Below are 15,794 nucleotides of genomic sequence, written 5' to 3'. Positions count from 1 at the left end.
GGGATATGCTAAAACTATGTGAGGTCATGATTATTCCCCAAGGAAAAAGCTACAGAGGAAACACAGTGATTCAAGCATGAAAAGGATCAGAATGACAAATAGCCAAATAAATATATTCACAAGCAAGATCTAGGTGGTTAAAGTGATGAAAGTCCAGAGGGAGCTTGGGACTTCCGTTATGAACTTCCATTACGAAGTGTTCTTCAAAGCGAAGTGGTAGAATGGAAATGATGATTATGAAAATAAAATGTCACTGCCACATTGGCTTTGGGGTGATGTTAAGAACAAGATAGCTCAAGATAAGTTCTCATTCTGATTAGATAGGTGGCCTAAAGATATATTGTTTCACTTACCTGAGCCTGTATTTTTCCATTTATAAAATAAAAGAGTTTTGCGGGACTTCATTTACAGACCTGTGCTATTGTCTAAATATCTGATCTATTCTGTACTACTATTTGGAGAAGAAAGTGTAAATTAGTGAAAATACTTCTCTTCATCCCCATTTTTTAGTTGGTTTCAGGCCATACCCAGTGATGCTTAGGGCTTACTCCCAGCTCTGCACTCAGGAGTCACTCCTGGTGGTGCTCAGCAGACCATATGGGATACTAGGGATCAAACCTGGGGCAGCCACATGCAAGGCAAATACCCCACCCATTGTGCTATTGCTTCAGCCCCTTCATCCCTATTTTATATTCCACCAAAAACTTTGGTTCATTTTTTCCATGTCTCTATCTTCTCCCCCCTTCCCTTCCCCTCACTCCAGTTCTAGAAGACATGGTTATTTGAACACTTATGAAATAGAGGACAGTTCAACATTGATTTACTAGGAAAGAGGGTTTTTTGGGGGGGTGAGGGCTTTTTGGCTTTTTGGGTCACACCTGGCAATGCATAAGGGTTACTCCTGACTCTGCACTCAGGAATCACCCCTGGCGGTACTCAGGGGACCATATGGAATGCTGGGAATCGAACCCAGGTTGGCTGCATGCAAGGCAAACACCCTACCCACTGTGCTATTGCTCCAGCCCCACTAGGGAAGTTTTATACAAATAAATCAAGGTAGTGGATATGAAATATTTGTCTATTACAGTTGTTTTCAGTCTCCAATGGTCTGCTAAAATAATGTTGAAAACCACTGGTCTATACAATAGTATTTATATACTGATTAAGTAAGATATTTCTTTGTGTTCCTGAATTATGCCATAGAAGTATTTCTATCTTCACTAAAATAAAATATTTGATGTCTCAGTGACTTCTTATTAGGTAATGTAAAGCAGTGTGTTCATAATATATAATTCATAAATAACTGAACAATGTGTCTTCATACATTACAGACTTTAGATTGATCTCTAGAATCTTGTTCTCAGATTCACTCCTTGGAGTTTCCCTGTATCAATCTTTTTTAAAAAAGTCACACCTTGTACCTAGTGTAACACAGTTCGAAAGTGTGTCTGGCAAGGACAGGGTACAGGGGGTGTGGGATGGAATTACAGTATAGTAGGTAGGGCATTTGCTTTGCAAGTGACCAACCAGGTTCAATCTTCACCGTCCCACATGGTCCCCTGAGCCAGCTAGGAGTGATTCCTGAGCACATACCCAGGAGTAATCCCTGAGCATTTTTTTTTTTGGTATTACCAAAAAAGAACCTTTAAAAAAAAGCATGTCTCTGGAGATAGTTCATATTTGTTCTGTGTAATATTGGCACATTTTAAAACCATTTTATCCATATCTATAACATGGGGATAATAGGAGTTCTATCTTATAAAATTTATTTGAAAATTCAATAGGTTAATGTAAGTAAGTAACACTTGAACCTTCAGTAAGTGTGAGCCATAATTTCCTGGGATGGGTGATATGGGAGAAAGATATGTTTTTGAAGAGTGCATTTGCTTGCAGGAGCCCTGGGTTCTGTCTCCAGCACCAAATGGTGCCTTAAACATTACCAGGTATGGTCCAAACCCTTTCCCTTCAAAAATAAGTAACAACAACAACAACAACAATAATAATAATAATAGGGGCTGGAGCGATGGCACAGTGGGTAGGGCATTTGGCTTGCATGCAGCCGACCCAGGTTCGTTTCCCAGCACCTCCTATGGTCCCCTGAGCACCACCAGGAGTAATTCCTGAGTGCAAAATCCAGGAGTAACACCTGTGCATTGCCAGGTGTGACTCAAAAAACAACAACAACAATAATAATAATAGTAATAATGGTTTCAATTTCATTTTAAGATTTTTAACCTAGGAACCAAGGATATAGCTCAAGTTGAAGAGAACATACCTTTCTTGTATGAGGCTTAGGATTGATTTCTGGTACTATGAACAAGATAACAACAACAAATTCACCCACTTCTTACTCCTACCTCCCACAGCTTCTTTAATTTTAATTTCATGAGGTCAAAGGTGAAATACCATGTACACATTCAGAGAAAAGACCCAATTTGGCCCTAAATCAGTCTGATATACTGGGAGTGGGGTTGGGGGTGGGCAAACTGCACAATCACAAGAGCAGTGGCAGAGTTTCAGCTGCACCACACCAGCACCTTCAGAGGGGGAATTCAAGCCCGTGGAAGGGCCACTGCAACTCGGACTGCACGTTGTCCCCAGCTCTGTACTGACAAGGCCGTGGGAAGTTCATTTCCTCTCCTAATTCTCAGAATTTGAAACTAGCCATGGTTCATGAATAAGTATGTTAGAGAAGTTTTGGAGAACAGTGAAAGTTGAGGAGTGTATGTATTGATTCTGGGAAATTTAGGTTTAGAAATTTTCTTTTAAGAATCTTAATATTTGAAAGGCTACCTTGAGAAATTGTCAAATTCTGTTTTGTTGTGCGACACAGTACCAATTTTATTTATTTGTTCATTGAGTTTTTTCTCCCTTCTTCCCAGACACCACCTAATACCTATAAGTAATTTTTATATTAGGCTATATAGAAGGTAAGGGGAAGACCAGGATGATAAAATATAAGTAAAATATTGTAGGCTAGGTAGCTTCAGGCGACACAGGATTATAGGTAGGTGGGTTTGTCAAGCTTATTATTTATTTATTTATTTATTTTTGGATTTTTGGGTCACACCTGGCAATGTACAGGGGTTACTCCTGGCTCTGCACTCAGGGAATTACCCCTGGTGGTGCGCAGGGGACCATATGGGATGCTGGGAATCGAACCCAGGTTAGCCATGTGCAAGGCAAATGCCCTACCTGCTGTGCTATTGCTCCAGCCTCCAAGCTTATTTTTTATTGAAGTAAAATTTTGTATAGTAACATTTACAAATCTTAGTATATAGCTGGATCACTTTTCACTTATATACCTGGGTGACCACTACCTAAGTCCATAGAAATTTCCATCTCAGATGTTTGCTTGATACCTCTTTCAAACCATCAAGTGCCCCCCAATCTAGAAGTCACTATTTTTCTGTCACTGTATATTAGTTTTACAAACTTCACTCAACTGCTTTTGGAATACTATAGACCGGTATCCAATGAAATTAAACATACATCTACCCTCTGACCCAGCAATGCCATGTATAGTTACACACCCAAGAGAAATTAGTTGGTTTATTTTTTTTTAAAGCTTACATAAGAATAGCCACAACAGGGTCAGAGAGATAGTACAGTGGGTAGGGCACTTGCCTTGCATGTGGCTGATCCGAGTTTGATCCCCAGCATCTCATTTGGTCCACAAAGCCCTGCCAGGAATGACCTCTGAGTGCAAAGCATGGAATAAGCCCTGAGAACTGCCAGGTGTGATCTAAAAACAAATGGGCAACAACAAAAAAATGAATAACCATAACAGCTTTATTGCTAATAGCTCTTCATATAACAATTCAGATATCCAAAAACACATGAATAAATGTGTTGTGGTATGTCCATACAATGAAACACTACTTGAGAGATAATGAATGAAAATTATAAAACCTGGATGAATCTTAGAAACATCAAACTATATGAAAGACACTAGATCCAAGAGCACACATTTTTCGACTTTGTACCAACTCAGGACTAGAAAATTTAATGAAGACTTGCGTGGCAGTCTTGATTTTGTATGCCCAAGATGCTTAGGAAGGGTTTTTCCTCTTTCAGAAACCAACATGTATGAAATATAAGATGGCAAAGACATGAAAGGAAAATTACGAATGCCAGCAGTTCAGCTTTGCTTAAGCGAAATATTTATTTAGCATTCCATGTTTCTGCTATGAGTAATAGAATTACATGATGTCTGATTTCCTTTCCTTGTATTTCTTCTTTGGATTCTAATTCTTAAGGGGATTTTGTCATAATAATAGTAGCTACATGCTACTTACAAATGATAAAAAGGTACTGTATCATTGGATTCTGTTCATAAAAATTGGAATTATAATAACTTTGACTCTCTTCCTGAAGATAAAATTTAGGAATAAATTACAAGCAATATTGGAAAGCTGCTAACTTGCTCAAAGCTTTTGATATTGCTGTTTCATTACTGCTCTTACCTACTGTATCTCATTTACACTTTAAATATTTTCCTAATGATAAAAGCATAAAATCATAGACAGGCAAAGCCTGAGGCATAGAGAAACAGGTAGTACTCACCAAGGGACAAGAGTGGGTGGGGAGAGTTGCAATAGAAAAAACCTAAAAATAAAAATGTTTTTATTCTATATAAATCACAAGAAGCTTTGGGAATGTAGTAGAAACAAATGTTCTTATTTGTTTACATCCAGAAATAAATATTATTGATCATTAATATATATTGAACATTGCATATAATGATTTAAAACCACAATGAAGAGACAGAAATGAATTTTTTTAATAGGGAGAAAATGTTCTATAGTTGTTGAATTATTGAATTCTGTCCTATTTTTCTGGTGGTGCCTCTCCTGTCTTTGGACATTAGGAAGCATGGTTCTGGATTAAAATCACTTTTTGATAGGCATCTCAGATCTTCTGTTGTATCAACTCAATTATTTTTGTGCATTTTCAGTGGATGAGTGTATCCCTTTGCTTTAACCATCAAAACAGAATTAGATCTTTCCCATTTAGAAATCATTAACACGTTTTAGATATCAAGTAAGATTCTTTGTTGTGCTGACATCTTGAAATAATCGTGACCATTGCTTTTCAGTATTCAGCTTTTTTCTAAGACTTTTCATTAGTCCTCATTTTATAGATAGGTTTACATAAAAGGCATACCCATCATAGCAGGAAGAGTGGAGTTTTTTTTATCAAGACATGGGTAGTTTTTTATATTATTATTAGTAGATAAATATTAAGTATAAAAAAAAACACGACTGACATTTTTCCCCCTTCTCAGTTAATCACACTATTTTATGCTATGTATATAACAGAAAGGTTTTGTTTGAATATAATACCAGGATTTTAAAGGCCTCTTTGTATAGGTCACGATCACGATCATCCTGTTGTTCGTCGTTTGCCTCGAGCAGGCCCCAGTAACGTCTCCTTCGTCCTAGCCCTGAGATTTTAAAGTGCCATATTCAAGACCCTCTCAGGGTTAGGAGAATGAGACCCATCATTGTTACTGGTGTTTGGCGTATTGGGTACGCCACGGGGAGTTTGCCAGACTCTCTCGTGTGGGCAGGTTACATTCGGTAGCCTGCCAGGTTGTCCAAAGTAAGAATGAGATAATAAGATGTCATGCTGCCGCGAATGCGGCTGCACATTTCCAGGAGCTGGGTTTTGTAGTCTCTGGGTCTTGGCCATTGATGGGATTACACGGTGCCAGGCGGCCAGTTGATGGGTGTGACCCCTGCCTACTGGAAGATGGAGGATCTGGGTGGAGGATGCTCAGCCCTGATCCAAGCAGGCTTGAAGATCTCAGCCCTGGGACCCACATGCCTTTGTTCCTCTGCTGGTACCTTCATGCGTGTGGAGAGTGGTCTCAGCATGGTTGTGGCTAGTTCTGGAGGTCTTCAGCTGCCGGAGCTCTGCTCGGGGTGGGGAGGGAAACTCAACCCGCCCCCCCTCCAAGGGGCCCCAGTGAGGATATTTATATTGTATAGGTATTTTCTATGATTAGTAGTACTTTATTAATATGCTTGAAATTTCCTTCAAAAAGAAATTCCTTGTGTTGAAATGATAATAAATACATTTTATTGGGTGAGGAACCAGCTTTTGTGAAACTATCTTCTTCTGCTTTCATCTATAGGCTCAGTTATATGTCTTTTCTTTTCATTCCTGCTGTTGTACAATTCAAAGTTGAAACCAACCTTGTGACGAAACTTGCAAGGCATTCCAGGTGTTGGATTTTTCTAACCTAGAGGAATTTTGCAGAATCTGGGAATAACATCTTTTCATTTGGTCTGAATAAAGAAAGTATTTCAGTGTTATAATATAAATTGGTAGAATGTTAAAAACATACAACATGAACAATTTGGGGGTTGGGGAGGTAGCTCAGTGGTTCAGTGGTGCATACCTTTGCATGCACACAGATTTGAGTTTGATCCCCAGCACTGAATGCCCCCACCAAGTACCACTAAGTGTTGCTCTGGCGGCCCGCAGTCCTTTTGGCCCCGAGCAGCACTGTCTTCCTTTCAAGCCTGGTGTTAAACAGGCTCAGGTAGCTGAGTATTGCTGGGAGCGGGCCCTAGGCTTCTGGACACAGCTTGTCAGGCCCCATTTAAAAAATACATTTAGGAGTATAATTGAAAAACATGTTTCTCCCAGAGAAAACACCCTCTTTCAGTTTGCCTACTCTCAGTTGTACTATTTACTTTTATTTCCCTGTAAACACGTTATCTGAATGTTACCTGACTCCACTTTTCCCTTAGAAATCTTCTCTGTATACTGAAAGCAACCTTTTCTGGGCAACAAATTCAGCTTCATATAAAAGGGCTTCAGTGATTTATACATAATTTATGTCCATACAAAATACATACGTCATTTTCTCATATATATGTTGTATGTGCTTTTGTTGAAAAATAAAACACATACAACATATATATGTATATGTATACATATATATATACACAAACATACATACTTGATAGTCCTAAATTATAATGCAATGGAAACTTATTTAAATTTGACTATCAAAGTTTAATTTATTTACCACTTAAATTTTGTTTTAGAAATGGTCAAGGCAATATTCTTTTTCCCATTACATTACTATTTCATACACCTATTAAGAAATATGTGGCAAAGAAGCTTCTATTAGCCTTTTATTGTATCCAGGGTATATTCATATAATATTTATACTTATATATGTGTCATTGTTCTCTGCTTAGTGAATCCAACTAGGAAACCCATATATATAATAAACATGAATTATTCACAAAGATTTGAATTACTCTTAGTTCCAAATACCATCCCAAAATGCAAGGAATAGCCATAGACTGGAGCATTGAAGTATTTTTTAATTTATGCTTTATTTTGACTTACATGATCAAAATGCTAGTGTATTAAAAAGCATTGTCCTTTGTTTCAGCAAATTCACAATCTTTCCTACTTTCTTTTTCTCTGACAGATATAAGTTTACCAAAGTCGGCAACAATATGCTACACAGCTGCCTTGCTCAAAGCAAGAGCTGTCTCTGACAAGTAAGTGAATAATAACTTGCACGGTACTATATAAATGCCTGACCTGACTTGAGGAGATGTGTTTCCTCTGAGGGCTTTCTCTGGAAGTTTCTCTTAGTCTGTGAGACCCTGCTTGTGAGCGTGCATTTTCCAAAACCTGCTGATCTTTTCTTTCTCTACTGGAAGGAGGGAAAGTCTATCCCCAGGTATTTTGAGTGTATGGATCCCTCAGGAGAGATTTATTTGAAATTCCATGCCTCTGAGGTGACTCTTTCCTTTTTTCTCCTCTTTTTTTTTTTGGCCAGATAGTAGATACCAAAAGACCTGCTTGGGACTTAGACAAAATGCCTTCCTGTTCTTTTTTCCCCTTCTTCCTGTTCCTCCTCCTCCAGCAGTCCAAGACCGGGGAGTTGTCATAATAGTATGTGATCTGGTAGTGGGTCTGGTCATCACCCCATCATGGGCATTATCAGTTCCCAAACTAACTCCCTAGCCAGAGTCTGTTTATGCTGTATTGCTGTCTCAGTGGGACATTTGCCTCTTTTGCTCAGGCAGGGCCCTCCATGGACCCTCATGGTGACTGGCAGGTGAAAGGGACTCGGTGGTTTAACTGGGGTTTTTTTGGTTTTTAATTTTTCTTTATTTTTTGAGTTGATAAATGCTTCCACTTCCCTGATACCAGCTCACCGGAAAAGGAAACAGCCTCTGCTATGTCAGACAGGTTTGCTGTTAAGTGTGTGTGCACTTCAAGACCGAAGTAATTTTCTTTCATTCTTTTTTTTTTATCCTGTAGATCGCCAGTACCTACTGCAACATCTTTTCTCCCTACACAGCGACTCCAGCTTGGGAGGGCAGGGCCAGGGTTATCACAGCTTCCCCTGTGGTGTCTGCCTGCCAAGCACAGCTCTGGAGTTAGCCCTGGGTGTGAGGTGAGAAAGAGATTGCATGGTCTGGTTTTTTTCCATTCACTTGGGCAGGTGTCTCGCCCAGAGTTTGGGCACGCACACGACCCCCTGCCAGAAGGGCCCCACTCAGGCCCACCTGCTGCCCAGGCGGCCACAACTTAACCCTCTGTCACAGCAGCGCTGACAGTTGGGTCAGGAGCCTCCTCTCAAACTCGCCCCCCAGTTGGGTTTTTAACCAAGCGCCCTCTTCTGTAACCCAGACTCCTCTTTTTCCTATACTCTCTGCCCTCACCAGTCCGACTTCATCCCCTGACCTAAAAGCAGGCACCCCGTAGAACATTTAGATTAGCTACTTAGAAAGAGAGACTGGACAGCTAAATCTAACTCCTGCCTCCCTGAGATGCACACCCACTTCCTTGTTTCTGCTGGGGTTTTTGTTGGCCTCTGTCTGAGGGGTCACTCAGAGGTTCCATGAGGTGGAGGTTTGGAAAAGTTCATACCATTGGCTCGTTGTGGTTTTATGGGCCCTTCATGTGGAGATGCCTTTCGGGGTGGATGCCCACACAGTGGTCCCCACTGGATGGTGTTTTGTCTTTTTTCTGCTTTTCAGATTCTCTCCCGAGGCTGCATCTCGGCGGGGGCTGAGCACAGCAGAGATGAATGCGGTTGAGGCCATTCATAGAGCTGTGGAATTCAATCCTCACGTGCCAAAAGTGAGTCTGTGGAATCCCCCCAGGAACTCGTTACGATAGCAGAGAAAGTGTTCAGTGACCACAATGTCATGTCTTGAATACACCCAGTTATAAAAAATTGAAGAGCAACCAGCAGATGCTGGGGCCCTGTTTAGTCTGTGGTCATTAGCCTCGGTTTGAGAGCAAAAGCTACATTCAAAAGATTTTCAGACCTCACATAATCAGGGTAAATTAATAGATCTAGCTCAGGCGGGCCAGGTCAGGAAATCTGAAATTGGCAAAATATGGAGATCCCACGGGTGCTGATGCATTTAATAGGAATTTCACAGCAGTTAAAAATCTTCTTTAGACCCAACTTTGGAAACGGACCTTGTTGTGAATAAAAGTAATAAAAATTACTGACTAATGTGATATTCTGTTTCTCCCATAAATAAATGGTAGTTGATCCATATTGGTAAGAAAATAATAAGGTAAGCCCCAAAGCAGTATCTTTCTGATGGTGAGTGTATTTTGAGCAATTCTAAAAAATGATTTTCAGTGTCATTTTCATAGGCCTAGTAGAAATTCTGTATTTTGTCAGCCTTGTGATTGCTCAAGCTACAGGTACCAGTACTTTCTCTTTTTTCTGAATTTGATATTAAGGGCAGTGTATCATGAGAGAAGATATTTTTATAATCGTTCCTTCAGGGAATAGCATGTATTAGTAATTTACCTGAATGTCACTATGCAGGTGATCAGCACAGTGCTGAGGGCATGTTTTTAGCTCTCAGAGAGATATCCTGCAGCACATTTTGACCTCTTGAAAATAACTTCTGACTCTAACAACTACTTTTATTTATGTAATGTCTGATGAAGACTTTCATTAGTGAAAATGACTGTTAATGAAATGAAGGTCACTTTCTTATTTTGTTGTAGTACTGTAGCAAAAGTGTGTGTGTGTGTGTGTGTGTGTGTGTGAGTGAGTGGTATGTGCATGTGTGTGCACACACATGCACATGAAATAACTTACGGAGTTACACTCTTTTATTGTATAGCTTTTGGGCATAGTTTTTGGGGGACAGCATTTGCAGAAGGATGTATTTATCTATTTTTGTTTCAGTGAATAATGACCAACATATATATGTAGACTTAGGTACCATAATACATCATATAAAATATATCTCTTTAATATTGTTCAGCTAAACTATTTTCATTCAAATTTAATTAAAATATAAAACTAATCATGAAAATGACCTGAATTATGTTGAATCAAGCTCATCAATTAATATTCATTGAATGCAATGCTTTGCAGAGCTATTTTGTGCATGTAAGACTCTTTTAGAAGTGGCATTGGGCAATAAAGAGCTAGATTTCAAGACAAAAACCTAGGATTAAGTTCAGACTCTCATTTATTTGTAGACAATTAGAGTGTCACTTTACCCTTGGGAACTTGGACTTAGTGACTCTGAACTCAGACCTTTCCATCATCTTTCAGGTGACCAGAAAAATAATAGGTCTTACCTACCTCATATGATAAATGAAGCAATATATTTAGAATTCTTTGAAAATACTTGAGCTCCATCACTTAATCACTTAATCACTTAACTTCCCGTTAGTCGTCGATTTGCTCGAGCGGGCGCCAGTAACGTCTCCATTTGTCCCTGTCGCGTGCTAGTGTAGCCCAATGGCATCTCTTCGCTCCGGGAACATGGAGGGCCTCAAACCGATCGTTCATGACCTTGACAAAGAAGTCTGACCATCTGGTAGGTGGGCGGCCACGCGGTCTCTTGACATCCCGTGGAATCCAATCAGTAACAGCTCTAGTCCAACGGTCGTCTTTAAATCTCATTACGTGACCAGCCCATCTGATTTTCGACACCTTGGCAAATGAGACAGCGTCCCTGATCCTTGATCATCGACGGATGTCAGAACTCCGGATTCGTTCTCTCATTTGAGTGAAACGTGATATTCCAAGCATAGCTCTTTCTATTCTTCTTTGGGAGACCTGAATGGCGTTCTCATCTTGTTTGCGTAGGGCCCAGGTCTCTGAGGCATATGTTAATGCAGGAAGAACAGTGGAATCAAAGAGATGTGCCCGGAGCCGGAGGTTCTTCGTCCTCTTAGCTATTTCTTCGACGTTCTTGAAGGCGTTCCAAGCCGCTCTCTTCCTCCTGCGCAGCTCGGGTGCCAGGTCATTTGTCATGTTGACCTCTCGACCTAGGTACACATAGCTGTTGCATTCGGAGATGGTCGTTCCATTGAGAGCGAATGGGGCGTCAGGAACAAGGCTATTTCTCATAAACATTGTCTTCGTAAGATTCAGCTGTAGTCCTACCTTTCCACACTCACGGTCAAAGTCGGCCAGCATTTGTGCCGCTTGGCTGATGTTTGGTGTTATTAAAACAATGTCATCAGCAAAGCGGAGGTGGTGTAGTTGCCGACCATCTATCTTCACTCCCATTCCTTCCCATTCCAGTCGTCGCATGATGTTCTCGAGGGTGGCACTGAAGAGTTTTGGTGAAATGGTATCACCCTGCCGCACCCCTCTCTTGACATCAACGATCACTTCTTTGTAGAATGGTGAGATCCTGGTAGTGAATCCGCAATACAGCTCACGGAGGATCCTGATGTATTGGGCTTGTATGCCCTGATTGGCTAGGGCTTCAATGACCGCTTCCGTCTCAACAGAATCAAAGGCCTTCTTTAAATCAATGAACGTTAAGCAGAGCGGCATCTTGAACTCCCGAGAAACCTCAATGAGTTTGGTTATCGTGTGGATATGGTCGATGGTGCTGAATCCTTTGCGGAACCCTGCTTGCTCACATGGTTGTCCTTCATCTAGTGTTCTGCCAATCCTATTCAGGATGACTCGAGTGAACAACTTGTAGATGACAGACAATAGGCAGATCGGGCGATAGTTGCCAATGTCCTGGATGTCTCCCTTCTTGAACAGTAGTACGGTCCTGCTGGTTTTCCATTGAGATGGAACCTTGCATTCAGACAGGTAGCGAGTGAAGAGCCGAGCCAGTGTATTGATGAGTACTGACGGCAGGTTCTTCAGGTGTTCAGGTCTGACCTTGTCTGGGCCGGGTGCTGTTTGCTTCTTTACTGACGAAATGGCGTGTCGGATTTCGGAAGGGAGAACGTTGGGAACGACATACCCATCCTGTGGAATTTGGTATGTCGGCAAGTGGACATGGCTATCGAAGAGATTTGAGTAGAAGTCATGGATAATCTTCTCCATTGCCGTTCTGGAGGATGTGATGGATCCATCAGGACGTCGGAGGGCAGTCATCTTGGTCTTATAGTTGGCGAAGGACAGGCGGGCGTTACGAATACTTTTCCCGGCTTCTGCCGCATCTACCAGTACTTCTGCTCTTCTCTCTTTGAGGTCTTCCTTGATCGCATCTCTGCACTGCTTTGCAAGCTCGGACGTTAGCTTGCGGTTGCCTGAGGCATGCGCCAAACCACGCTGGCGAATTAGCTCAAGAGTTTTCGAAGATAGGCGACTTTTTGTGGCTATCTCTCTCTTGGCTTTCCTCGCACATTCATGGAGGTGCTGAACCAGTCGATCGTATTCCTCGTCAATGTTGTCAACAATGGCATCTTCCCATGTTGCCGCAATAGTACCAAAGAGTTCCCAGTTGGTGGTCGTTCTGGGAGTTCTCTTTTTGAACTTTGCAGCCCTTTCTCCCCGCTCTGTGAAGTAGAATTTTGCACGAAGGAGACGGTGGTCCGATCCCGTTCGAAATTTTGGGACAACAGCGACATCAGTCAGGCAAAACCGTCGATTGAATATGATGTGGTCTATTTCGTTGTGGAATCGTCCACCGGGAGACTCCCATGTCCATCGTTTAGATTCTGCCTTCTGGAACTGTGAGTTACCATGAATGGTCTTGGTCGACATGATGAACTCAGACAGTCTCTCACCCTGTTCGTGAGCTCCATATGTTTGTGAATTGTTAAAATTATTGATGTAGGGGCCAGAGCAATAGTATAGTGGATAGGACATCTGTCTTGCATGTAGCTAACCCGGGTCCAATCCCCGGTATCCCATGTGGGATATCCCGGTATCCCATGTGGTCCCCTAGCATTGCTGGGTGTGACCCAAAAAGTCAAAAAATAATAATAATTATTATTGATCCATAACTTCTCATACCATAAGATATTGAATATGACTCTTAACTTTTCTACACACAAACCTGAGTCTCATAATCTGGAGCATAACAGAAAAGAAGTGTAATGGTTGTTGGTTCGATATTTTTATTTGAAGTTTTAATTCTATAATATTGCCCTTTTTTTCTTTTTGGATCACGCTCAGAGATGCATGGGAATTACTTCTGGCTCTACACTCAGGAATTACTGGGAATTGAACCTGGGTCGACCACGTGCAAGGCAAATGCCCAACCTGCTGTGCTATCATTCTGGGGCTAGAGTGATAACACAGCAGGTAGGGCATTTGCCTTACACACGACTGACCCAAGTTCGATTCCTCTGTCCCTCTTGGAGAGCCTTGTAAACTACTGAGAGTATCTCACCCACACAGCAAAGCCTGGCAAGCTCCACATGACATATTCGATATGCCAAAAATCGGAACAACAAGTCTCAAAAGTTGCTGTGAGACGTTACTGGTGTCCGCTCGAGCAAATCGATGAGCAATGGGAGGACAGTGCTACAGTGCTATAATATTATTCTCAGATGGTTCCATTAGACAGTAATAATAGACTCAAGGAAAGTATTAAAACCCCCCTAAGAAACAGTTTATGCCTGCCATTGGAAAAAGAAATGAAATCAGTCCACCAGTACTCTGCCTGCAATATAGGATTCTCTTGAAAGAAGAAACATCTGAAGCATTGAATTCACTTTACATTCTGATTTTTTGTTCTAATTTTGGGGGGGCACATCTGATGGTGCTCGGGGCTTATTCCCAACTCTGCACTCACAGAGTACTCCTGGAGGGGCTCCAGAAACCATATGGGATGCCTGAACTCAGTTCAGCTGCATACAAGGCAAACCCTTACCCACTATTCTATCTCTATGACCCTTGAATCCTCTCTACTTTCCAATCCTGAAACTGAAGGAAGTTGGATACATTTAATAATACTCTGTTGTTTTGTTGCTTTGTGCTGAGAGAAAACTGGTTACCAGATCCTTTTTGACTACTGACAGCTTTCATAGGGGAGAAGGCCCAGTAAAACCATCCCTGACCTCATCTGTTCACAATTAGCCGCAAGCCATTGGTGCATGTCTATTCTATGTGGGCTGTTATAAACAATTTTTATGTATGTTCTGCTTGTTTATATTGGACTATATGTTAATACCTTAGTAAACATATGTGTGCACACAATACACACTTGATCCCTTTTCAGGCAGATGTTATTCATAATTCTTATGGTATTAATAAGCACTTATACCCTTGACATATGGACACTGAATCAGCTGGGGCACCTTTCCATTCCCCGTCATAATTATTTTTATTACTGATTTCTATTAAATATTAAAAATATGCAAGAATCATGATAACTGAACTATATATGCCATATCATTAATTTTGTACAGCCACCCATGTGAAGTGGGACTGGAGTGATAATACAGTGGATAGGGCTTTTGCCTTGCATGTGGCTGACCTGGGTTTGATTTCTCGACCCCTCTTGGAGAGTCGAGCAAGCTACCAAGAGTATCTTGCCCGCACGTCAGAGCCTGGCAAGCTCCCCGTGGCATATTCGATATGCCACAAACATTAACAACAAGTCTCACAATTTGTTGTGAGATGTTACTGGTGCCCGCTCGAGCAAATTGATGAATGGAAGGACAGCGCTACAGTGCTACCCCATGTGAAGTATATCATCTTATTCCTGCTATACATTGATTGAGGAGTTTCAGACACTTGCTCATGGTCACACAGCAAATAACTGACAGAGTCTAAATTAATTCCAGGGTGTCTCATTCTTTATATTTTAAAATTTCATTTTAGTAAAGCATCATGAAATGCAAAGGTAGTTATAGTTGGATTTTAGACATACCCTGTTCCAGCACTAATTTCACCACCATTGTCAACTTCACTTCACCAATGTTTGCAGGTTTCATCCCATAACCCTCACCCCCAGCCCCGGTCTGCCATCTTGACAAGCACCTTTTAAGTTTGGTTATTAAAGTTTGGGATTCATGATTTCAGTGTTGTTGACTCTGTGGTTTGGGTAGTTAGCTCTATCATTCCTTCACACCACTAATGTACCTGCATCCCCTTGACCTCTGCCCCCATTGATTCTCATTTGTCTATTCATTCTATTTCTTTCCTTCTCCTCCCTATTCTCTGGGACTAAGGGTGATCTAGACTGGGATGTCTCATTCATAAAGATCATCCTCTAGCTCTCAGATCCCACCTGTGGCAGATCAGCCTGTGTTGGAACCTTTCAAATGTTGACAGTCATGTTACTGACGAAAGATAATTTTATGTGAATAGTTCAGATTTCTTCAAGATTTTTTTATTAAAAACTTTCCAATGGAGGGGCTAGAGCAATAGCACAGCAGGTAGGGTGTTTGCCTTGCACACAGCTGACCTAGGTTCGATTCCCAGCATCCCATATGGTCCCCCGAGCACCGCCAGGAGTAATTCCTGCGTGCATGAACTAGGAGTAACTCCTGTGCATAGCCAGGTGTTACCCAAAGAGCCAAAAAAAGAAACAAAACTCTCCAGTGGATTTGTTGTT

At 41.3% G+C, this 15,794-nt stretch overlaps 1 protein-coding gene across 6 annotated transcripts in view; it reads left to right on the top strand.

The window, feature by feature from the left end:
- ST7 (suppression of tumorigenicity 7) overlaps positions 1-15,794 on the top strand; it is a 309,460-nt gene that overhangs the window by 257,944 nt on the left and 35,722 nt on the right. For 5 of the 6 annotated variants that reach the window (XM_056117971.1, XM_056117969.1, XM_056117970.1 and 2 more), the window contains 2 exons: positions 7,457-7,529; positions 9,024-9,126. In XM_056117971.1, the coding sequence (XP_055973946.1) occupies positions 7,457-7,529; positions 9,024-9,126 (176 nt within the window). Of the gene's footprint in view, positions 1-7,456; positions 7,530-8,301; positions 8,438-9,023; positions 9,127-15,794 lie in introns of all 6 variants that reach the window. The other variant, XM_056117973.1, reaches the window with a different exon arrangement.

The sequence above is a fragment of the Sorex fumeus genome, unplaced genomic scaffold, assembly GCF_029834395.1.
Source record: "Sorex fumeus unplaced genomic scaffold, SorFum_2.1 ptg000037l, whole genome shotgun sequence".
NCBI lineage: Eukaryota > Metazoa > Chordata > Mammalia > Eulipotyphla > Soricidae > Sorex > Sorex fumeus.
Note: the sequence above shows the minus strand (reverse complement) of the source record. Positions and strands in the feature narration are given on the sequence as shown.